The sequence below is a fragment of the Lethenteron reissneri genome, chromosome 10, assembly GCF_015708825.2.
Source record: "Lethenteron reissneri isolate LAM-NWPU_2019-01 chromosome 10, ASM1570882v1, whole genome shotgun sequence".
Taxonomy (NCBI): domain Eukaryota; kingdom Metazoa; phylum Chordata; class Hyperoartia; order Petromyzontiformes; family Petromyzontidae; genus Lethenteron; species Lethenteron reissneri.
This window is the reverse complement of record NC_083788.1, coordinates 12,351,741-12,376,433: the sequence shown is the minus strand read 5'-3', so window position 1 is coordinate 12,376,433 and position 24,693 is coordinate 12,351,741. Positions and strand designations below refer to the sequence as shown.

Genomic DNA, 24,693 nt, shown 5'->3' with positions numbered 1-24,693 from the left:
TCGCTCCGCACCGACGCGCAGTGACATGATCGCACAACACAGCCTTGGGCGCCAGCGTGGCAGCGCTGCGGCAACACCTGTGGCCTCGCAGCAAGAAGGGCCCGGGTTCAATCTCCTAGTCGGGCGCCTTTCTTTGTTTAGTTTGTATGTTATATATTACCCCTGCTGTTCTTCAGTGTGCGAGGTGAGCGAGTCTTGAGAGTGAGTTTGAGTGACGTGTGTGCGAGTGAGCAAGTCTTGAGAGTGAGTTTGAGTGACGAGTGTGCGAGTGAGCAAGTCTTGAGAGTGAGTTTGAGTGACGATGTGTGCGAGTGAGCAAGTCTTGAGAGTGAGTTTGAGTGACGTGTGTGCGAGTGAGCAAGTCTTGAGAGTGAGTTTGAGTGACGTGTGTGCGAGTGAGCAAGTCTTGAGAGTGAGTTTGAGTGACGTGTGTGCGAGTGAGCGAGTCTTGAGAGTGAGTTTGAGTGACGAGTGTGCGAGTGAGCGAGTCTTGAGAGTGAGTTTGAGTGACGTGTGTGCGAGTGAGCAAGTCTTGAGAGTGAGTTGAGTGACGGGTGCGAGTGGCGAGTCTGAGAGTGGTTTGAGTGACTGATGTGTGCGAGTGAGCAAGTCTTGAGAGTGAGTTTGAGTGACGGTGTGCGATGAGCGAGTCTTGAGAGTGAGTTTGAGTGACGTGTGTGCGAAGTGGCAAGTCTTGAGAGTGAGTTGAGTGACGTAGTGTGCGAGTGAGCAAGTCTTGAGAGTGAGTTTGAGTGACGTGGTTTGCGAGTGAGCGAGTCTTGAGAGTGAGTTTGAGTGACGTGTGTGCGAGTGAGCAGGTCTTGAGAGTGAGTTTGAGTGACGGGTGTGCGAGTGAGCAGTCTTGAGAGTGAGTTGAGTGACGAGTGTGCGAGTGGCAGTAGTGAGAGTGAGTCTTGATGACGAGTTGAGGGACGAGTCTTGAGAGTGAGTTTGAGTGACGTGTGTGCGAGTGAGCAGTCTTGAGAGTGAGTTTGAAGTGACGAGTGTGCGAGTGAGCAAGTCTTGAGAGTGAGTTTGAGTGACGGTGTGGCGAGTGAGCGAGTCCTTGAGAGTGAGTTGAGTGAACGTTGTGTGCGAGTGAGCAAGTCTTGAGAGTGAGTTGAGTGACGATGTGTGCGAGTTGAGCAAGTCTTGAGAGTGAGTTTGAGTGACGTGTGGTGCGAGTGAGCGAGTCTTGAGAGTGAGTTTGAGTGACGAGTGTGCGAGTGAGCGAGTCTTGAGAGTGAGTTTGAGTGACGTGTGTGCGAGTGAGCAAGTCTTGAGAGTGAGTTTGAGTGACGTGTGGCGAGGGAGCGAGTCTTGAGAGTGAGTTTGAGTGACGATGTGGGTGCGAGGGAGCAAGTCTTGAGAGTGAGTTTGAGTGACGTGTGTGCGAGTGAGCGAGTCTTGAGAGTGAGTTTGAGTGACGTGTGTGCGAGTGAGCAAGTCTTGAGAGTGAGTTTGAGTGACCGAGTGTGCGAGTGAGCAAGTCTTGAGAGTGAGTTGAGTGACTAGTGGTGCGAGTGAGCGAGTCTTGAGAGTGAGTTTGAGTGACGGTGTGCGAGTGAGCGAGTCTTGAGAGTGAGTTTGAGTGACGTGTGCGTTGAGCAAGTCTTGAGAGTGAGTTTGAGTGACGTGTGTGCGATGTGAGCGAGTCTTGAGAGGAGTTTGAGTGACGTGTGTGCGAAGTGAGCAAGTCTTGAGAGTGAGTTTGAGTGACGAGTGTGCGAGTGAGCGAGTCTTGAGAGTGAGTTTGAGTGACGTGTGTGCGAGTGAGCAAGTCTTGAGAGTGAGTTTGAGTGACGAGTGTGCGAGTGAGCAAGTCTTGAGAGTGAGTTTGAGTGACGAGTGTGCGAGTGAGCAAGTCTTGAGAGTGAGTTTGAGTGACGTGTGTGCGAGTGAGCGAGTCTTGAGAGTGAGTTTGAGTGACGATGTGTGCGAGTGAGCGAGTCTTGAGAGTGAGTTTGAGTGACGTGTGTGCGAGTGAGCAAGTCTTGAGAGTGAGTTTGAGTGACGTGTGTGCGAGTGAGCGAGTCTTGAGAGTGAGTTTGAGTGACGAGTGTGCGAGTGAGCGAGTCTTGAGAGTGAGTTTGAGTGACGTGTGTGCGAGTGTGCGAGCGAGTTGATATGTTCCAGACGTCGGTGGGTCGCTACCCCCACCACGTTCGCCGCGTTCACCTCGCCGTGTGACCACGGTTTTTAACGCCGCTCGTGCCGCGTCCGTTGCAGACACGCTGAGCTACTACCTCGAGTGCCGCCCGTCCTCCGTCAGCCCGTTCCAGACGGTGAGTTTCACGGGGGGTGGGGGGGGTGGGCGGTGGGCTGCGCGGGCAGGATGGACCACTGTTCAGAATAAGAATCTGTATTTATCCTGAATAAATCCGATGAGCTGTGAAGCTCTTTTTCACGTGGAGGCAGTGTTCATATCCCGTTAACAGCCCTGAGCCAGTCAATTCCACATGCCTATGGTGGCAGCGAGTCTATCCGTAGTTCTTGCCCGTTGAGCTTTGTGCGGGAGGTCGCTCGCCGCATACAACAACCCAAAAGCGACAACAACACAACACGGTGTGGGCTTCGAAATGCAGGCGCGCGTATCAAGGCCCCCCGCGCAGCCTGAATCTTTGGGAGATGAGCGTGGAGTCGGAACTTGGAACAGGGGATGGGGCGGGGAGCCGACAGCACGGACGACCGAAGGCGGCAGCAGCGGGCGGGGTGGGGAATTGACGAGAGCGGTGTGGCCGTGGCGTGCAGGGCCTGACAGGCAGCGTGCGCGCCGTCTCCGATCTCCAGTCGCTCGCGCTGGAGCTGCTGCTCTTCGGGGCCGTGGAGGTGCCAAGGACACGGGTACGTGCGCATGTGTGCACGCACGTGTGTGCGTGTGTGCACGCGCGCGTGTCCCTACGTACCTGTGTGTTTGTGTGTATATGCCTGTGCGTGTCTGTACACGTGTGTATGTCCGCACATGCCTGTGTGTGACTACGTTCCTGTGCGCGCCTATTTGTGTCTTTACATTGTCTGTGCGTGCCTTTTTGTCTGTGTGCCTGTGTGTGTGTGTACGTTGTCTGTGCATGCCTGTGCGTGCGTGCAGAAGGACCTGGGCAAGGTGCAGGCGGAACTGAACGTGACGGAGACGGCCGTGCACCAGCTCACGGCGCTGCTCGACTGCCGGGCCCTCAACAAGGTCCGTCCCGAGCGGCTGCCTGCCGCGCCGGTCGAAATCAAATGAGGCCTCATCCTATGATCTGTTTGACTTCTCAACTGATTTAACAAAACAAACTTGAAGGTTATTTCTCGTCAAATGAAGAAAAAATACCAACAAACATTTTTGTTAAGGCCAAGGTGTCTCTGACCTTGTCCTTCCGCCGCACCTCCGATTAGCACGGTTGGCTGCGCGTACGCTGTGAAAGAAGTTCAACATGCATACGAAACGAAAAAGTGCCGGATGCCATAACGGCGGTGGTCTGAATGTCAACGGTGGTAGGTTGATATTGGTACGACGATCGTACGATGGTGATGGTTGTGGCTGCCCCGCTCCCCATGCCCCCCGCCCCCCCACCGCCGTGCAGGATGTGCTGGCAGGGCTGACTGGCATGTGCTGGGACGGCCTCAAGGGGCAGCTCCTGCTGTCGCTGTTCTCGCTCACGGGGGCCATCGCCATGAGCTGCATCGTCTGCGCCATCCCCACTGCCTGCGCGCGCTTCCGCAAGAGGTGCCGCCCCCACACGGGCACCAACTCCCAGTCCCGCACTCCTGCGGGAGTGCGGATCGTCCGTGCGCGCATGCATGCGGATCGTGCGTGCGTGTGCATTTAAAGTGCTCTTGGCCTGGCACAGACGCCGGAGCGATGTCACCGTCACTTGGTGGCGAATGGCGGTTATTGGTGTGTGTATGCGGGTGTTCGTGTGTGTGGAGCGGTGGGTGCAGCGGTTAGCGCACCGAGTTACGAACCCGGCAACCAGATTTCGATTGCCGCCAACGTACATGATGGTTATCTAAACAATTCCTCGGCGTCTCCCCTAGGTTTACTCGGCGTCAAACGAGCGCCCGGTGCGGTGTGTAAACACAGAGCAGCGAGTGACATCCCACGGTTGTGACCTCCAGTTGTCTCGCGCGCGTCAACCGCAGGGAGCGTTGCCGCGAGGACAACGAGGACCCGTTTGGGCCGCGCGCCAGCGGCGCCGCGTACCGCCACGCAGGCCGCATGGCCTTCTCCAGCCTCTACAGCTACGGCAGCAGCTTCGGCAGCGAAGGCAGCCTCCCCGCTCTGGCGCACTGCCCGCCCTCGCACGGACTCGGCGCCACCGTGCCCTCCGCCTCCTCCAATGCCGCCGCCGCCAACCTCGCCAACGCCGGGGGGGGCGGTAGTTACACGTGAGCGAGCCGGGGGCGGTGGGCCACGGGGGGGGGCGGCTGGTTGCTCATTCCGTGACTTTTATACATCAAGTCAGACGCAAGTCGGATCACAAGCGGTTTCTTTCTTTAAACAACCCTCTCCTCAATGCGTTTTGAATTTGGGGGGTGCCGGGGTGGCGAGATGTTAACTACCTCACCTGCTATACAGGAAGTCGTGGGTGTGATCTCGACCCTGACGCCTGTGTTTTTGGAGTTTACATGTGCGTTTAGTATATTTGGCTGCTATAAATGTCCACGTGATAAGCCACTTCGTTGAGCTGTCATTTGTAGCCAGGTCCCTTCTGAAAAAGAGCTATACAGCTCAGTGGGCATTATCTGGTATAATAAAATAAAAATAATTTAAGTTGAGTTTATTATGATAACAATGATAATCATTTAGAGATCTGTGTCAGTCCGCTGCTGCGCAGACCTCCCGAGTGGCATCTTCAATATCGTCCGGGTCGCTTGTAGACTGGCGTAGGCAATGTATACTGGATGCGGTGTGCCGAGCACGGAAATTAGAACCCGCATATATATATACACGCGTCCGTAAGACCATCCCCAACCCCTTTGCCCTCTCTGCCCGTTTCAGCGAGGAGGTGGGTCCCTTCAACAACAACCCCATCTACGAGGAGGCCACCTTCTCGCGACGCCAGTCCCCGCCGCCCTCCGTGAGTAACCGCGGCGGCCAGCAGTTGCAGGGGTCACGCGGGGGGTCGTGCGTTGCCACGGCTCGGGATCTGTTTGGGGGGGATGGGGGGAGGTGCGGCCTTACGGCGCACGGTGCCACGGCCGCCCCGTCGCGTCCCAGGGAGCGGTGAGGCCCGTGTGAGCCGGCGCTCGCCGAGGGCGCCAGCCGCAGGCGCCCCTGGGTTACACCCCCGATCGGGGGACCTACCACTCAGGGCGGCCGACACGGAAGCGTAATTCTGGCGCGGGCCTTGCCGCGCGGGTCTCGCCCGGCCCTCGACGCCGCAGCTAAAGCGCTTCACGGCCAATGCGACGTTTTCTCCATAACGCTTTCATATTCATCTGAATAGTCACGTCCATCCATATCCGACTCATTCTCTCTCTCTCCTGCTCTCCTCCTCCCCCCCCCCACTCTGCGTGACTAATACTGCGCACCCCTTGTCTCTCTCTCTGTCTCTCTCTGTCTCCTGCCCACCTCTCGCTGTCTCTGTCTCTCCGTACCGCCCGCCCGTGGTGCTAGCTGTTTTTGGCTGCTAGCAACGGGGCCAATGGCCTCCTGTGGCAACCAAACACGCGGGACGGCGCAAGGTAAAGGGACAGGCCCACCCCACCACCCCCCCCCCCACCACCTCCTCCCACTTGTCCCCCTCGCCCGTTCAACCTGAACCCGTGACCCTCGAACCCTGACCCGTCTCAGCGGCTGCGGTGGTGGAAGTGAGAGTGAGGCGGAGGTGCGGTACCGGTGTAAACGGATATTGGTTCCCCCCTCCCCCCCGCCGACTATTGTTCCCACCTGCGAACATCTGTTTCTCCTCGACTAATTTGGCTATGGTCGTGTATTTTGGGTAAGGCGCTACGTAGAAACTTTTTTTCATGAACACATTTGGAAAAGTGCTCTTAAGATTAAGGGTTTAAGTTGACAATGCATGAATATAGATGTACAAGCATATAACGATTTCTCCGTTACATAAAATCAGGGGATACAAGAATTTGGAAGGAGAGCCAATCATCTCGAATATTGTTTCCAAAAGGGAATAAATATATTTTGATAAGTTGTACGTACAGGAAGTTTTACTTGGGAGGGAGCCATGTGTGTTTTCTGGCGCTGGGAATGAGGGCGTGGGGGCGCATTGGCAAAAGCCTCGGCCTAAACCGTGTGTCCCCTCTCACTCCCAGCCAGCCGTGGCAGCAGCCTCGGGGGCAGGGCCTGCTGTCCACGTGCTGCCCCCTGCTGTCGCTGCTCCCTCACCGCCGCGTGCCGTATTTCCAGGTCAAAATTTTACGTGGAAAATTAACTCCCAATTTACAGCTGTTCCCCGGAGCGTCATTGCCAAGCCGCTGCCGATTCCCAATGTCGTCTACACGTGGTCCTATCGGCAGTTGCAAAGGCGACTGATTGGATACGCATCCTGGGTGTTGTTTCTTCAGGTGGATTGCTAAGAGGGGAGGTGGTTGTGGGCAGCTCATTCCCGTCCAACATGACGGCGACACGAGGTCGTGCAGTCTGCTCCCTCGACCGTTTGCACCGACCACAGGGAACCGCCCTCCACTATGAGGCCGCGATGATCGCCGGCAGGCCGCGGCTAAGAATCATGGCCCGTTGGTGACCACCGTGACCACACCACCACCACCCCCTGCCTGCCAAACAACTCTTTGTGACCCCTGTCATTAAAGTTGTTCACCCCAGTTCTCAGGGGCCTGACCGTACAAGCGCTCAGACGTGCAGCAGCAGCGTGCACAGGGCAGCTCCCTGTCTGTAAATATACACGCCGGTGGTAACGACCCCGCTTACCTTGACCGTCCCCCCCCCCTCCTCCTCACCTTCTCCCACGGGTCCTTCCCTTGAACCTTGTCCCGCGGAGGAGCCTCGGTAACCTTTTACCTGTCGCCCTTCCACGGCGACGGGCGACGCAATCAGACTCCAGGTGACCGCCCTGAGCACTGAGCCCGTCAGGACGCGGTGGCTCTCGATGTTTTGGTATCGGACGGAACCCGGAGACGAGGAATATCTTAAAGGATCAGCGTCTCCGAGGCGCAGTTCAAAGGGCGGTGTCCCGAGTCGCCCCTCGCCGTGAGCACCTCCATGCCTCTTCTGCTTATTCCATAAACTCTGCCCCGTGTCCCTCGCAATGGTCCTGCCCAGGTTTTCCGGGATCCACGTCAGGTGTAAAATCTGGGCAGCAGGTTTGCTGCGATCCGCTTTTACAAAGTTGTTTGCAATAATTGGCGTGGGTTTTCTGGAAAACCTGAACCGCATCACCCCTGATAGTGTGGAATGTCATCTGTGCTGATCCCACCTGCTCCAGCCTCCTCCTCCTTCTCCACCACCTCCTCCTCCTCGCTGTGTCCCTCTCCTAATGTCACGTTGACTCCCCCCACGTGTGAGTGGAATGAGCCAGGCGGGTGAGCCCAAGCGGATCGTGGGGGGGCATATCGGCATTGCGTGTGGGGAGATGCTGCACACAGGAGGCGTGCCGACTGCACCGCGTGTGTGCTTGTGCACTCATGTGCATCTGTGCGTATGAGTGGGAAGCAGTGGTGCAGTGGTTAGCGTGCTGCACTACGAACCCAGTGACCCGAGTTTGTTTCGCGCTCACGGCCAACACCAGTGACGATTGTCTGAACCGGTCCTGGGCCTCTCCTGGGTCGACTCCGCCTCTAATGAGTACCCGGTGCGGTGTTTAAACATCGCCACTGGGGAGACAACGGCAACCGGGCGTGATGCTGGCCACCCACCCCCTCGTGTGCCATTCCGGCCTTCATAGGTGCTCGCTAACAGCACTTTCCCCAACAGTTTGTTAAAGCTCCACGGGGGATCTCTGTGTTTTAGTGTCTCTGTTGGTGTGTGTGTGAATGGACCTGTGTGAGAGGTCGTCAATCCCCTCCACCTTAAATTACTCGGTAAAGAACCAGAGTGTGAGAGGCCCTGCCGCCACTAGTGTTGAAAAATCGGCAGAAATGTATGTACTCATGCAATTAGCACTTACATTATTTATTCATTTGTATTCGTTTATTTTCAGTGACTTTCTTACCTTTTCTCTATTTTGCACACCTACAGGGGATTTTTGTAGTTGTTTGTCCATGTAACTCGCCGACCCCGTGCCCCAACTGGACATCTGTGAGAAAGAGCTTCATAGCTCATCGGATTCCTCCTTCAGTCTAAATAAAGAATTCTGATTCTGAAATATTCTGATGCCCCCTGCAGCAGCCAAATCCCGTCTGGTGGAGCCAGGCAACCAAACCTCCCCTCCCCCCACTCCCCTCCCAGGGAGCTTCCAAAAATGACCATCGCTATGGTGACTGCGCTTGTTCATAAAGGAAAGTCTTGCCGTGTCTCAAGACTCATTTTAAAGAGGGTCCTGCCAAGTTGTTGCAGTATAGAAAAATAAAATAGCACTAGAAATAAGTAACTTTTTTTTCTTATCTATATTTACAAATGCATTAAAAAAAACGTTTTAAAATGATCAAAACGCAGTTGCAGCATGTGGCCACGTGGAATGTTCGAGCGCTCGCTGGGAATGAGACTGCCCCTTCCTGTGTCGGACAGCTGGACTGGTACCAGCTGAGTTTCCATGAACTACATGAGGTCCTGGGGACCGGTTTTGGCTCCCGTCACCGTGAGCGGTGGACAGCAGGCTTGTCGCGATATGGCGATACCTCGACACGTGTATCGAACAATATGAGATCCACGATAATCGTACCGTCCGTTGTGAAAAATATCGTCACATCGTTAAGATTTCTTGCTCATTTAATTTTGTCAGGAGTTTGCAGATTCTTAAAAAATCTGGAGATTGTTTTATTTATTTTGGCAGGCGAGAATGCCTTGGCTGGGTCTTGTAGCAACGCTCACGTGCCCAGCCACCACTTATCCAAACAGCTGTTTGTGAGGCCGGATAGAGGGTGGGTAAACGGGCATTGCATGGGCAAGAGAGAAGGTCTGCACTGGTGCAGGAGGATCTGGAGATGTGAGGGCTTGCCGATGGCTGGTACAAGAAATTTCAAGATCGGCCTCAGTGGAGGAGGCTCATAAAGGACGCTACTTGGCAGTTGGAGGCAGTCACCCGCCAACAACAATAGGGTGGAGGAACGACGCTCACAACGATGAGCGGTGCGCAGGGCGGCTAAAATACAGCGAGGTGGCACGGTAGGGGAACCTTAGTTAATCCATAACACCTGAGCCTTCCCTGTGACCAGGGAAGGCCAGCGAGCTTGTGACCCTTCACATGGCGTTAAGGTGCACGTAGCGCCGTGTTGGCGTCACCGCCACCTAGTGGCGGTTGTTGTTGTTTGCTGTTGTGTGCGTTTTGTGTGTATGTCATGCCCGTCGTGAGCTCGTTGCTATGCTCGGGCTCCTGCGTAGTCGTGTGCCGTGCGGGGAAACCTGACCACATTGTGTCTCCCCCCCACCCAACTCTCCCTCCATCCCCACCTCCCCCCACTCCCTCCCTCCCACTCCCCGTCCGTCCCCTCTGCAGTACGCGACGGCTATGAGGCACCATGGCACACGCGAGCCACGAGGAAGCCCCGCCCGGTTGGCATGACAACCGGCCTCCTGGTACCACGCAGATGCTGGCAGTGTCTGACGCCAGCCCCTGGCCCCCCCCCCCCCCCCCCACTTCATCCCTCCCCCTCTTCCTCGCTCCCTCCCTCCCTAACTACCCTCTCTAATTTGCTCCAGTCCCTCGCATCCATCCTCCTACTTGTTTATCTCCACTGTCCTCTTGCCATTTCCCCCTCTCAATGCTCTTCCGCGCATAACAGGTTGCTATAGGCAGCTGCGGGACCATGCGGTGGGCAGCAGAGAGCAGCGCAGAACAATCCACCGTTGTACTGTATTTCTGTGCTCCAGCTTCTATGTCCCCACTTTTACCAACGTGGTCAATTATGGCCAGGTGAGATAACCGCCCCCGCCACCCCGCGGCGCACAGAGCACGGGGGAGTCCGTCATCATCCAGCAGTGGATTGACAAAAGGGGGGGGCGCGTGCACACGCTCGTATGTCCCGGAATCTCTGCCTCTCACCCTGCCTCCTGTGTCTCACCTCTACCTTTAACCGTCCATGCTCCCCCCTCCTCCTCCTTGACCGCTCCGTTCCCGCATGACACTTTCTGTTTTAATATCGGCAACGACGAGAAGGGGACCACTCATGCGTTTCCCGCGCCTGCACGCGGCGCCGCGGCTCGCGTCGCCATGGCGATGGGAAATGAAACCGAGTGGTCGCCACGCCACGCCACACGTGGTGCACTTGAGTTCAACGGCACCGGGCGCTCCGCTGAGTCCATGGGCCCAGGGCGGAGATGGCCACCGCTCCGAGGGTGGCACGCACTTCTCTAGCCGTTCCCATCTCAACAGCGTCGGCTTGCGTAGTGACGTGCCAACCACGACACGCAGCGTTCGCAACTGATACGGTTAAATACGAGGGGGACTCTTTGATCACCCCGCTCGCTTCAAACGGCTTTCGCCGATGGTACGTTTGATTCGAATTAACGGGGTCCATTCTGTCCCGATGACGGAATCGGTCGCGTTTTAAGTTCAAGTTCATTTATTATTAAGTGAACACGCGGAAAGCCGCGCGGCTGGCATGGCCCCCGCCAAGGAGGCTACTGGCGTCTCCCACCCATTGTTGCCATTTAGCTCCTGAACGTGTCGCTGCCATGAGAAAAGAATGGAGTAGAATCAAGCGGTCGACGCATAATGCGCTGCTGTTGGCCACGCACAGAGACGTAGGAATCGCCCAAAGTGCTGCTCACCCTCAGGTGGTAGCGCCCAGCGAAACATCTGGCCTTGGCCCATGGACTCGTGAGGTCACGTGCCGATTCGACCGAGCGTCTCGCTCTCCCTAGCGTCACGCGCACAGCAATGGATCAGTGGCTCCCGACGTCTCTGCAACCCCCCCCCATCTACTCCGGGACGACTTGGTCATGGTGCCCACTGAGCTATATATCTCTTCTTAAGAAGCGACCGGGCCACAAACGATAGCACAACGAAGTGGCTTATGCGCGTGGACATTTACAGCAGCTGAATAATCTAAACACGTGATGTTGATTCGAAATGTGGGGCGGGGTGGGGGGAAACCGGAGGACCCGGAGAAAAATCAACGTGACCACGGGGAGAGAGACACCGCGAACTCCACATACGTAGCGGGCGTCAGGGTTGGGATGGAACCCACGACCTCCTGCATACCAGGCGAGGGAGATGACGTCTCGCCACTGCGGCGGCTCCGCTGTTCGCTCGCGGGACCACCAGCTGCGCCAAGTGGCAGCGTCCGTAGACAGTTTCCGCGGGCCACTGCCCACACGCAGTCCGCAGGTTAGGGAACCACTACACTCTTGAAGGGTGCATTTTGTTTCGTTGTAAGCAGGGCTTGTGATTTTCGGTTGATAAATGTGATTTATTCGGTGTTGATCGGCACATTTTCTTTTAGCAGTTTTAAAGTTATTTTGTAGATATTCGAGGTTTCTCAATGCTTTTGCGTATTGATTTGTTTTATACACCGTGATGAGTTGCTCAACGTTAGTTTCTGCAGTGTTGCCTACTTTTTAACATGCAGGCCAAGCTCGTATTTAATAATAATCATAACAATGATTAAACAATGTTTGAGAAAATAAACATAACAGTTTTCTCACCGCTAGTGGTGACCTGGCGCTTTCGTACTCGGACAGTCGTTGTCTAAATAAATTAAACTAATTTAGTTTTTTTTATCACATAAGTAAGGTTTTTTTGTACAAATTGCGTACATTTTTGTAACATGAATGGAGCGACCATTTAATATGGGAGGGTGGGGTGTGTGTGTGTGGTGTTTATTTGACAAACACTGATTTAAGTTTGTATCAGAGGTGCAATGATCAGGGTCACAACCAAAACTCACAAGCCCTCGTTAACACATTAAAGTGCGGTCGCTATCGTACGGCCATGGGGGGGGGGGATGGGGAGGGGGGCGGGTTGGAGCGGAGAAACCACAACAACGGGGATTACAATTTAATACCGCGATGAAGCACAAAGGCATTGCACACCTGTGGTGGGGTCACGATGGGGTCACGTGCAGTGCCCGAGGCATTCTGTGCACAATGATCAATCGGGTAGGACAGGGAAGTCTCGGGGAGACGGCGAGTGGCCACTCCGGGGACGCTGCTGGCCACCAAAGCCCCCCGGGGGAGGCCCACGGCACTGGATGCATTACACAGAGGCCTTGATCCAGCAGTGGACGGGTCATGGCTGACGATGAATTGGGTGAGACTTAACCGTTTGTGCGAGCAAAGGAACGGATTAGGACGTGTGGCAGTGAGGGACGAGACTAGGGGAGTGGACGAGGTTAGCGTAAGCTGTGAGGTTAGGGGTTGGGATCGGGATAGGGATGAGGTTAGGGGTAGAGATGAGATTGCGGTAAGCTGTGAGGCTCAGCATATAGTGTTTGACGCGAGGGTTAGATATGGGGTTGAGGTTAGGGTTAGCTATGAGGTTGAGCCTACGGTTTGCGATGGGGTTGAGGCTAGGGTTGGGAACTATGGGGTTGAGGCTAGGGTTGGCTATGGGTTTTGGGCTATGGGGTTGGGAACTATGGGGTTGAGGCTAGGGTTGGCTATGGGGTTGAGGCTACGGTTAGCTATGGGGTTGAGGCTAGGGTTGAGAACTATGGGGTTGAGGCTATGGGGTTTGTTTCCTGCTACAGTTCGCCTGCAGCACCGTCTTTCAGAGAGCCACAGCGCTTCCCGCTCTCGCGCCCGCAAGCACAACGATCATCAATGCAATGCGTGCAAAGCGGTGATTGATGCAACTCAGGAGCTCGCTTGCTATGGCAAAATATCAAAATATATCCGTGGGTATAAACGCCACCGCCTGTGGTGAACTGGCACCGCCCACAATGTAGCGGCCAAGGTGAGTCTTCCATGCTCCGTCCGACTTTGTGCCACTGTTAAGGCCCCGGGGGTGGTCATGTGGGGTGTGTAGGGGGGGGGGGGAGTTGGCGGTCGGTGTGCAGGAGGGAACGGAGGGTGACTACCTTCCGCTCGCCCCCTGCCTCCCGCCCGGTGGTGAGAGGTGGGAAGGGGGTCAAACAAACGGCAGCTAAAAATTGTGGAGAATCGGCTCCGTGCTGTGAAAAGGCTCCCGAGCCGATATTTGCACGACACGTGCCCCCGCTCCGGAGTTCGGCTCAAATTTCCAGCCACTCTTCCTGGGCCGAAAGCTTCCGCCGTCGCCCGCCACGGTGCTGGGGCTCCGAATCGCCCCGAGCCCATGGGGCTGGCCACTTCGCCCCATGTCCCATGGCTTGTCGGGGTGTGGTCCATATTTGCCGCCACTCGCTGCTCTGGTGTGCTCCTGGCCGCCCAGATGCGCTTGCGCTGCGCTCCCACCTGTGAACGCGTGTTCCTGGCTAGTCACGCCGGATTCGTTGTCGGTCAGCGGTGCAGGTTGTGCTCATCCGCACATCCGATTAGCACGGTTGGCTACGTACGCTGCGAAAGAAGTTCAACATACAGGAGTTTCTCCACAGGCATCCCTCTCCCGTGCCGCATGCGCAGGTTGCGGTAGAGAGTGGCGTTGCGCGGTCACCACTGGCGCGCACGCACACGCGCGTTTCCCTGTGGACTGCCCCCTGTTGGTGCTAAAATTCATGCCGCCGGTCACCCCTGCGGGTGACGAGCAAGCACTGAAAAAATATAAGCACAGTCGCGACCGCAGGCAGACAACAGAAGCACCCCCCTCCCCCCCCCCTAGCATGGGGGAGCACGGGGGATCTGGGGAACCTGGGTTAATGGTGCTGAAAGACTGGGCCTGGGGTTTGGTGCTAGAATTACCCGGGTTGAAGGGGGCTTGGAGAGACCTGGGATTGTAGTGGGTAGGAGATCCGGAGAGAGGATCTGGGATCTCCTGTTCATCGCCCCCGGCTGCTTTTCTCACAGACGAGGCCGAGCGGCGCAAACTCCCAAAGCGCCGCCGCTCCCTCCCCCGCGTCGCGAGCCACCGGCGGTGGACGTGGCAAGCGCGGGGGCTTGGGTCGCAAGTCGGAGTCGGAACGTCGCTCTCCCGTGTGCTGGCTGGTGGAGGGGGGGTGCGCGCTGCTAATCCGCACGGCATCGCTCTTGCATGCAACCGAGTCCCCCGTAGTCGCCCCGTAGTCGTTGCACTTTAGTCGCCCTTGTAGTCATCGCGTAGCCGCCCCTCCCTGGATGTTCATATCTTTTGCCGTTTCGGTGACCGTACTAATCGCGAGGCCTGTGACGATTTCACCGATGAGGGACGGTTCCTGACCGCTCGCGAAAGGGTTCGCCCGAATGGCACGCGCGCGCGGTCCCAAGTGGCGGACGACGTTTGGACGTGTGCGTACGCGCATGCACCGTCCGGATCATGGAACGGGTGACGAAACGAAACCTAATGTACGGGACGGTCAATTGCATGGAGACCGATCACATGAGATTAACAATACGGACACGTTTGTTGTCCTAGCACCGCACCTCCGATTAGCACGGTTGGCTACGTACAGCGCGAAAGAAGTTCAACGTACATACGAGACGTACGCGGCATAACGTGTGAAACTAAACGCCCGAAGTTCAAGACAATGCAAATGAGACGGGACACGCGAGAGAGATTACATGACGTTGGCAGTGCAAACATGACCGACACGGCATACGAGACGAAAAGTCTTAACAGCAAGAGAATGCAAATGAGACGGGACATACGCGCACAGCTATCAACCCACATGGAAATCTCACCGAGTCTCATGACACCTTTTTCAAGAGGGTCCTGCAAAGACTCGGTAGGAGGAGTCTCCATCAGCTGCCGTGCAGAGGGAAACCTTTTGCCAACGCGGATTTACGGAGCGCGAGTGTCGCCAATACCATACCGTGTGAACCCTTACGGGTTATACCCCGTATTCCTGTACAGGGAAATTGAGTGTTTCATGTCCATACCGCGTACAGCCGTTTCAATACGGGCAATTTTTGGTTGAACACGTCGGCTTTCGCGGCCAATATCATCTAACCCAAAAAAAATTCTTGTGAACGAGCAATTTTCTTTTCTGTGTTTCTTTCTTCCTTGTAATGGGACTTTGTAGCATGAATGTTGAGGTCTATAAGGACACGGGGTAATCAATAAGGTCTGAATTGGTCTGTAGTAATATTGACAGGTATGCAAACGAGATGGACAGGACAAGACGGTACAGAATGCAGGACACATAAACGACAACACGAACAAGATATGGTACAGACGAGTCCGCAAAGAAACATCGCGAAACAAGTGATCTGGTGATGCGGCTGCTGCTGCTGCGTTGTCAGTGATGTTCAAGCACAAGTGGGTGAACAACACTCAACACGTTTGTCAATAACACTGGCATTCAACGTTTCGGGCAATGGCCTTTCATATCGCGTCATTTGAAGGGCCATTTATCCCAAAACATCACCTATTTTATATATATCTTTTTTCCATTTTAAAGCCAAACGGTGTTCTTGACGAACGTGTTGACATTTTTGGGGGTTTTTTTTTCTTTAAAAAAACACAGATTAACAGTAACGATGTTGATGGTTTTGTGGAATCGAATCGTGGCGCCGGAATCGTGGGAGGTTGTTGGGAATCGTTGCGGGCCTCGCCAAATGATGCCGCACATTGGGGCCGCAGCTGCTGCTGCTGCTGTTGGGGCCCCGCTAGTCGTGTGAGTTTGCACAATGATAGCGGCACATACGAGGCCGCAGCCACCGTTAAATATCGGATGCGTAGCCTCGCCCTTTTAGCGTTGGGACGTGTACATTGATTTTTAATTGTCATGGTATTCTCGTTTCTAATGTTCTTCCCCCCCCCAACTGTCATTGACGAATTAAAAAACACAGTATTCGACATCGTCTCCCTTTGCTCACCACGCGTGCTGCTGCCGCTGCCGCTGCTGCAGCCTCGACACGGACACGACACTTCACGCAGAGCCCACCAACCCCTGAGCATCTTCGAGGGCAGTTGTCATTCTATAGGGGGGGGGTGGACATAAGGGGGACCCACGCCCGCCTTGGCAGTTGTCATTCTATGGGGTGGGGGGACATAAGGGGCACCCACGCCCGTCTTGTCAGTTGTCATTCTATAGGGGGGGGGGGGGTGTGGGGGGACATAAGGGGGACCCACGCCCGTCTTGTCAGTTGTCATTCTATAGGGGGGGTGTGGGGGGACATAAGGGGGACCCACGCCCGTCTTGTCAGTTGTCATTCTATAGGGGGGGGTGTGGGGGGACATAAGGGGGACCCACGCCCGTCTTGTCAGTTGTCATTCTATAGGGGGGCGTGTGGGGGGACATAAGGGGGACCCACGCCCGTCTTGTCAGTTGTCATTCTATAGGGGGGGGTGTGGGGGGACATAAGGGGGACCCACGCCCGTCTTGTCAGTTGTCATTCTATAGGGGGGCGTGTGGGGGGACATAAGGGGGACCCACGCCCGTCTTGTCAGTTGTCATTCTATAGGGGGGGGTGTGGGGGGACATAAGGGGGACCCACGCCCGTCTTGTCAGTTGTCATTCTAAGGGGGGGGGGGGCATGAGGGGACCCCCGCCCCCCTTGGCAGTTGTCATTCTATGGGGGGGGGGGCATGAGGGGGACCCACGCCCGCCTTGGCAGTTGTCATTCTATAGGGGGGGTGTGGGGGGACATAAGGGGGACCCACGCCCGCCTTGTCAGTTGTCATTCTATGGGGTGGGGGGACATGAGGGGGACTCACGTCTCCCTTGGCAGTTGTCATTCTATAGGAGGGGGGACATGAGGGGGACTCACTTCTCACTTGTCAGTTGTCATTCTATAGGAGGGGGGGCATGAGGAGGACCCACGCCCGCCTTGTCAGTTGTCATTCGAAGGGGGGGGACAGTTTTAATGGCGCGTGTGGCTTTGGGTGCCCCCACCGCACAGTATTAGGTGAAGCCGCCCCTCGAAGCCCCCCTGTTTTTCTGTCAGAATCGCCTCTGTTGGTGTTTGTCCGTGGCTGTCTCTCCAATCTTCACACGGCCCAGTCGTTTCAGCGCGTTCGCCCGCTTGTTGTATTGGGGTGCACGTTTCGAATGGAGGAGCCGCCCTGGTTAATACTGTGGGTGTGGTTACCATTAAAATATACGCCCCGTTTGTTTCTCCGCGGTCGTTAAAGATCTCGTGGCGTCATTCGCAACGCTATTATGTTGGAAATTACCAAAAACGTACACCGCCAATTACCCAATTGGATTCTACGCCACAGCAATCATCGCCCACGTACTGCGAATACTTGACAGGAGACCTGAGAGGAAAAAATTAACCCGTAAAAACAAAGTTTTTCACTATAAATCCTTTATATGCGTGGCGGCTAGAGTCCTCTCGTCCTCTGGCTTGAGATGGCTGCCACCTATGGGTCAGATGATTGCATGGCAGCATTAAGCAATTGGTAATTAAATATAATTTTTTAAAAATTCCTAAAAAGTGTAAAATTTTGGGGAAAAAATTTCACGAAAATAAATTGTCACGCACAACGAGTCTGTGTGAAAAATGTCAGCTCGATTGGATCACGGAAAGTGGGTTAAAAAACGACCGAAAGATTTACACGGTCGAAAGCGCGCAAGCAAGCAAGTGAACTTAATATAAAGGATTTTAAAAAAAGCTGCCTTCCCCTGGCGAAACAAGCGGCGACGAGCTAATCCGAGTCGCGAGTGGCGGTGCGGCCTCGGCCCGTGGCGCCAGATGGCAGCACCACCCCGTGGCTCGCGCGGCCACCGATATTGGCGGCCTCTTTGCCACACACACACACGCGTCGTCTGGGCTGCTTGGTAGGCAACGGCGAGAGCGGGATTCCTCGAACAAGAGAAGTTCTAAGAATATGGTCCGCTGGGTTGGGATCATTTGTTTTCCCCGCCGGTGTGAAGCTGGTGCCGACAGGTGGCGCTACGGGAACGCTGATCCATTGCCATCCATTGCCACGCCGTCTGTGGACCCTGCTGGACACAGGGCGAGGTCTCAATGTGTGCGGCCAAACTCCGCCGTTTGTGGTCAACGTGACAACCCAGGAGAGTGCAGCGGTGGCATCGTAACAAACGGCGTCGCGTATTATGTTGTCGCCTCTCCACTGCGTGTGGGCCACCGAGGGTGCTACCGCACGGCTCAGCGATGACGCCCTCGTTGAAATGAATCACCACGTGCAGCGGACAGAAACCCGCATCGCCCTTCTCGCCATGAACCCGCCCCGGGACGGGTTTTCGTGGCACCTTAAAACGCAACTGAACGCCGGCATCTTGGCGCAATGCACATCCTTAATCGAACGCAGATTAGATCTGAACACGCTATTTGAGACCCAAACACAATCCCACCACGTTGGCGAGATGTTAACTACCTCGCCTGATATACAGGAGGGCGTGGGTTCGATCCCGACCCTGATGCCTGCTGCATATTTGCGTGTCTCTTTCCCCGTGGTCGCGTGGATTTTTCTCCGGGTTCCCCAGGTTTTCCCTCCACATTTAGTATTTCCCTGCTATAAATGTCCGTAAATAAGTCACTTCGTTGAGCTATCATTTGTGGCCAGGTCGCTTCTGAAAAAGAGCTATGTAGCTCATTCGGCCTTACCTGGTAAAAAAATAAATAATGTAATTGTTAAGTAATAAAATACAATTTTAAGACAAGCCTCAGTGCTGCGAATGGGGCCATGCAACCCAAATTACGAGCCATCTCTCACTGCGGAAGAAGCCCTCTCTCGTCGTGGCCAGCAGCAGACATCGGCATTCGGCTCCTAAACACATCGCTGGCATCGCACGCGGAGAACGGAGCGTTCTTCGTCTGACGCCTCCTGGAGGAGCGGCGTCTTCGTGTGAAGAATCTCGCCAGCGCCACAGATCGGGCCCATATCTATTCTAGATTTGAAGCTTTCGTGACTGCAAGGATTCATATTCTTAGGTTTTTTTCGGTAAAGTCACGTAGGTAAAAAATTAATAAAAGTAAAATAAAATAAAAATCACGACGTTTCGGAGGCAACACAAGCTTCCGTCTTCAGGTGGAACCGTCACAGCACGATAGCTGTATCAAGTCAAGCGAGACGTTAACTATCGTGCTGTTACCTACGTGACTTTACCGAAAAAACCTAAGAATACGGGTCCATATCATCGCGAGCCTCTGGTATATCCACTGCTGGCCAAATCATCACGTGCCCGATACACACGAATAGCTTTTCGGTGGCAGCACGCGAGAAGCAGACGAATATAAGCGCCTTCCAACCAGTCTGTGTAAGTATACCGAGTGGTTTTCCGCATCTCCACTGAGCACGTTTGGCTGCGTACGTTGCGAAAGAAGTTCAACGTACAGACGTATATATGCGTGCGTGCGTGCGTGGGACAGGGTGAGCCTACTCTGGGTGTGTTGTGTGTGGAAAGCGGTGGCGCAGAAATTAGCGCGCTGCACTTCGAACCTGGCGACCCCAGAGATCGATTCCCGCTCACGACCAACACAAGTGACGATTATCTGAACCGATCCTGGGCCTCCCGTTGGTCGACTCGGCCTCAAATGAGTAGCAAGTACGATGTGTAAACATCGCCACTGGGAAGACGAAGGCGGCCGGGCGTGGGTGCTGTCCCCACACCCACTCGTATGCCGTGCCGGCATTCATAGGTGCTCGCTGACAGCACTTGCCCCAAAGTCTGTTAAGGCTACACGAGGGGATCTACTGCCTTTTGTCTTGTGTGTGTGTGTGTGCGCTGTGTGTGTGTGCGTGAATCTGTGTGCACGCTGTGTGTGCGTGAATCTGTGTGTGTGTGTGCCGTTGTGACTGTTTGCAGATCCCAGGCTCAGAGCTCGTGTCCGGAATGTGCGAAGCTCCAAGCTGGTGGAATGCCCCGTGCCCCCATTCTGCCCCCATGCCCTCCCCTCCCCCCCGTGCCCCGCGTCTCTGTTTGACGGATTTAACCCTTTCTGGGAGCTCTTGTTCGTGTCCTGGGGGTCCATGTCTCACCCCCTCGGCCGGGGTACGTCCCTCTCTCCGCTCGTTCTGATTCGACAACAGAGGCCCATATGGTGGCTCGCACACCCGTTCACTCGCACAGAGGAACCCACGAACTCGCGTACTCGCACAGAAGGGCCCATGAACTCAGAGACGCGTCCTGTTCCGTTCCCTTATTGCCAGTTCCTCCCGACGATGGCATTGTTCTTGAGCTGCCCGTTTGAGTGCGGAGTCGGCATCGAAGTGTGGAGGGTCACTGGAAAATAATTCACCAGCAGCTCTGTGACATCTGCTTCCACGGGCCGTTCGGTCTTTAACACGGAGTGATGCCAGTGCCTGATTACGCTAGTGTGGGGCCTGTAGCACATGTTATAAAGGGGCCCTAAATAAATAAAAAATATTAAAAATACATTTTTTAATAATATGTGGGTCTTTTGGTAAAGTCACGTAGATGAGTTCAAATAAAAGAACAAAAAATAACGTCTTCCTGATGACGAACGCTTGTGTTGCGATCGAAACGTCGTAGTTTTTTCGTTATTTTTGTTATTTTCTTTGAACCTATCAACGTGACTTTACCGAAAGACCCAAAGAATATGAATTCCTGCAGTCACGAAAGCTTTAAGTCAACACATGTTTAACTTGCATAGTAAAGTAATTGTATTTTTTCATTTGCTTTATAGCCAGATAATACGACAAATCGCTAACCTTAAACACCCGGTCGTTCGTAAAAGTTGAAGGCAGTATAGTACTATAATAATAGAGCAAGTGCAGAATCACTGAACCCGAATTGATAGCTTGAAATCATTTAGAACGGGGCCCTTGAAAGTGCGGGGCCCGTAGCTACATATGTAGTAGCTACTATATATGTAGCTACTACATGTGTCGCTACTTTTGCTTCTAGGATAATCCAGCACTGGGTGATGCCACTCCTCACTGCGGGACCCCGATGCCACCGTCCCGGAATTGAAAAAAATGAAATAAAACCAACCTGGAGAGAAGTGTCTGTTCGAGAAAACCACGTGCACGACCACCCGTCCCACACATCATCACCAGTGGCCACCACAACCGCCAGCGCCGCTGTCACCATCAACTCAAGCAGCAGCCATCAGCGATCAGATGGGGAATGCGGGGGAGACACCCGGGATCCGGGAGCAGCCATCGGTCGCCACTGACGTGAGCCGTGGCCGGGGAATCGAGCCGATGATCGGCGCGCTCTCAGCGTCGTACGCTAATCACTGCGCCACCGCTCCCCTGTCATCCCTCGTCGTGGCGGTGAAAATGACCCCCCTCGGCTGTTGCGAGTGGGGGTCGTGAAATCCCCCGTATGCTCACGTGTACACCACGTGTCCTCTCACGTGTGCTCACGTGTACACCACGTGTCCTCTCACGTGTGCTCACGTGTACACCACGTGTCCTCTCACGTGTGCTCACGTGTACACCACGTGTCCTCTCACGTGTGCTCACGTGTACACCACGTGTCCTCTCACGTGTGCTCACGTGTACCCACGTGTCCTCTCACGTGTGGTCACGTGTACCCCCGTGTACTCACGGGAACCCTCGTATATTCACGTGTTCTCGTGTACCCCCGTGTACTCAAGGAGCAGGGGGGGTGGCGTGGGCGGTTGTTGTGTTAAAGAAAGACTCGGTTGTTGGGGAGGTAAATGGGGGCCAAGGGAGAGGGGGGCTCTGGGTTTGGGGGATGAGGGGGATAATGGCTGCGCTGCTCCAACTTTAATTAATTTGCCACTTGGAGTTGAGCTCCGAGTGCGGCGCTCATCAAGACCGCAGCCCCCCCCCTGCCCCCCCTCTCCCCTTTCATCCCCCCGCCCCACCGCTCTACGGATTAAGCGCCCCTCTCGATGCTTGAGAGCGCGTGTTCGTGTATTGGTTAATTAATTTACTAATTTGCTTTAAACCTCCCCGCACAACCAGCGCACTCCACCCGCCCCAAACCCCCACTCCCAATGAAAGCCAGGCGAGGCGTGAGGCCCCAGGTGTGAGTTCGTCTCCCCTGTCACGTGATGCGTGATGCCCCAGGTGTGAGTTCGTCTCCCCTGTCACGTGATGCGTGAAGCCTCAGGTGTGAGTTCGTCTCCCCTGTCACGTGATGCGACGTGGCCTCAGGTGTGAGTTCGTCTCCCCTGTCACGTGATGCACGAGGCCCCAGGTGTGAGTTTGTCTCTCGTCACGTGATGCGTGAAGCCTCAGGTGTGAGTTCGTCTCCCCTGTCACGTGATGCGTGAGGCCCCAGGTGTGAGTTCGTCTCCCCTGTCACGTGATGCGTGAGGCCCCAGGTGTGAGTTCGTCTCCCCTGTCACGTGATGCGTGTGGCCCCAGGTGTGAGTTCGTCTCCCCTGTCACGTGATGCGTGTGGCCCCAGGTGTGAGTTTGTCTCTCGTCACGTGATGCGTGAAGCCTCAGGTGTGAGTTCGTCTCCCCTGTCACGTGATGCGACGTGGCCTCAGGTGTGAGTTCGTCTCCCCTGTCACGTGATGCACGAGGCCCCAGGTGTGAGTTCGTCTCCCCTCGTCACGTGATGCACGAGGCCCCAGGTGTGAGTTCGTCTCCCCTGTCACGTGATGCGTGAGGCCTCAGGTGTGAGTTCGTCTCCCCTGTCACGTGATGCGTGAGGCCTCAGGTGTGAGTTCGTCTCCCCTGTCACGTGATGCGTGAGGCCTCAGGTGTGAGTTCGTCTCCCCTGTCACGTGATGTGTGAGGCCTCAGGTGTGAGTGCGTCTCCCCTGTCACGTGATGCGTGTGGCCCCAGGTGTGAATTCGACTCCCGGTTGTGGGGGGGTGAGGGTGGCGGTGGGATTGACTCAGCCCCATCATCGTTGCAGAGGTCGATAAAATAGGTTACGACTTTGTGTGTGTGGGGAGGCGGAGGGAGGGTCCTGTGAATAGACTCGCTCCCCGCCGTAGGAACGTGGAATTTCCGCCGCCGGCTCTGCAGGGCTTGTAAACGGAGCAAGTGTACCGCAATGCTCATTCTATCGGGAAACCGCTTTCGACTTTACAGGCGAATGTTGTGTTCTCTCTACACAGACTGCTATATGCTGCTCTGCAATTAATTAATTTCGCAACTGTGCGCGTGAGAGGCCAGGGTGGGTGGATCACGCCGGGATCGATGACGACTCGAAGCCGCGAGGTGGCCAGAAGATGGCGGCGCGGCAATTCGGATTCGTGAATCCATCTGTGCGGATCACAGAGGTGCCGTTATTCCGTCGAATGTGATGCGTCGGTGTGGTGTTTTCTCTAGGGTTGTCTGGTTCCCCGCCACGTGAAGCCAAGTAAAAAGGATAAAAATTTACATTGGCCAAACATCCCTCTTGAAACGTAGTCTTGAGACTCCGCAAGGCTTTTTGTAGATAGTTAATTAAATTGCTTAATTAACGGGGTGGACGAGTTGGGGGGGGGGGCAGTGGGTGTCCCCACCGTTCTAGGCAACCCCCACCTCTGCCTCTCTCATCCCCACTACTTCATCCCCTTGAAGGGATTTAAAATCCTGTGAGGTCCCTTACACACACACACACACTTGTGTACACACACACTTGCACACACACTTGTACACACACACACACACTTCTACACACACACACTTGTACACACACACTTGTGCACACAGACACTTCTACACACACACTTGCGCACACTTGTGCACACACACACACTTGCACACACACTTGTGCACACACACTTGGGGTAGAGGAGGGGGTTGAGTGAGTGTGGCTGCTTTGTTTATGTCTGTGTGTGTGCGTGTGTGTGTACAAGTGGGGAGCGGTGGTGTAGCAGTTAGCGCGCTGCGCTACGAACCTGGCGACCCGGGTTCGATTCCCGCTCACGGCCAACACCGGTGACGATTATCTGAACCGGTCCTGGGCTTCCCCTAGGTCGACTCAGCCTCAAATGAGTACCTGGTGCGATGTGTAAACATCGCCACTTGGGAGACAAAGGCGGCCGGGCGTGGTGTTGGCCACCCACCTCCTCGTGTGCCGTGCCGGCCTTTATAGGTGCTCGCTAACAGCACTTGCCCCTACAGTATGTGAAGGCTATACGGGAGATCTTTGTGTACAAGTGCGCGTAGAGGAGAGCGGTGGCGCAGCGGTGAGCGCGCTGCACTCCGTCACTCGGGCGACCCGAGTTCGATTCCCGCTCACGGCCATCAAACACCGGTGACGATTATCCGAACTGGTCCTGGGGTCTCTCCCTAGGTAGTTCCACGATGGGGAAAAATCTAAATACCCCTGGTTGTGACGCCACTCTCACTTTGGTTGTGACTCTGGGGTTGTGACTCAACCGTGGCTGTTACTCGGCAGCTGTGAATCCACTGTGGTTGTGACTGTGTGGTTGTGAGTCCACCGTGGATGTAACTTCACCGTGGATGTGACTGTAGTTGCGAGTCCACCGTTTGTGACTGTGGTGGGGAAGCAGAGTTCAGGATGCGTACTCCCAGGCAGGAAGGAACCCATCTTTATTCAGGCAAGGCGTTAGTAGTTGTCGGCGTTAATTACCGCGTAGTCACGGCGCGCTAACAGATCCTACGCAAAACTTCGCAATGCGATATCTTAAAAGTTATTAAATAACTCGTTTTGTTTACCCCCCCCCCCCTCCACCGCCATCACCACCCCCCAAACACTCCTTCCATTGAATTACACACGTGTATATATATATTTTTAGTAAGAGATAATAAAAAAAAAACTGT

General features: G+C 55.0%; 1 protein-coding gene across 2 annotated transcripts in view; it reads left to right on the top strand.

Moving 5' to 3' along the window:
• Positions 1-15,911, top strand: part of LOC133340590 (protein tweety homolog 1-like) — a 30,096-nt gene extending 14,185 nt beyond the window's left edge. The window contains exons 9-16 of one of the 2 annotated variants that reach the window (XM_061548940.1): positions 2,230-2,285; positions 2,752-2,844; positions 3,089-3,181; positions 3,567-3,709; positions 4,126-4,371; positions 4,985-5,063; positions 5,603-5,670; positions 9,558-15,911. In XM_061548940.1, the coding sequence (XP_061404924.1) occupies positions 2,230-2,285; positions 2,752-2,844; positions 3,089-3,181; positions 3,567-3,709; positions 4,126-4,371; positions 4,985-5,063; positions 5,603-5,670; positions 9,558-9,573 (794 nt within the window). In that variant the 3' untranslated portion in view covers positions 9,574-15,911. The remainder of the gene's footprint in view (positions 1-2,229; positions 2,286-2,751; positions 2,845-3,088; positions 3,182-3,566; positions 3,710-4,125; positions 4,372-4,984; positions 5,064-5,602; positions 5,671-9,557) is intronic. The other variant, XM_061548941.1, reaches the window with a different exon arrangement.
• The last annotated feature ends 8,782 nt before the right edge of the window (positions 15,912-24,693 follow it).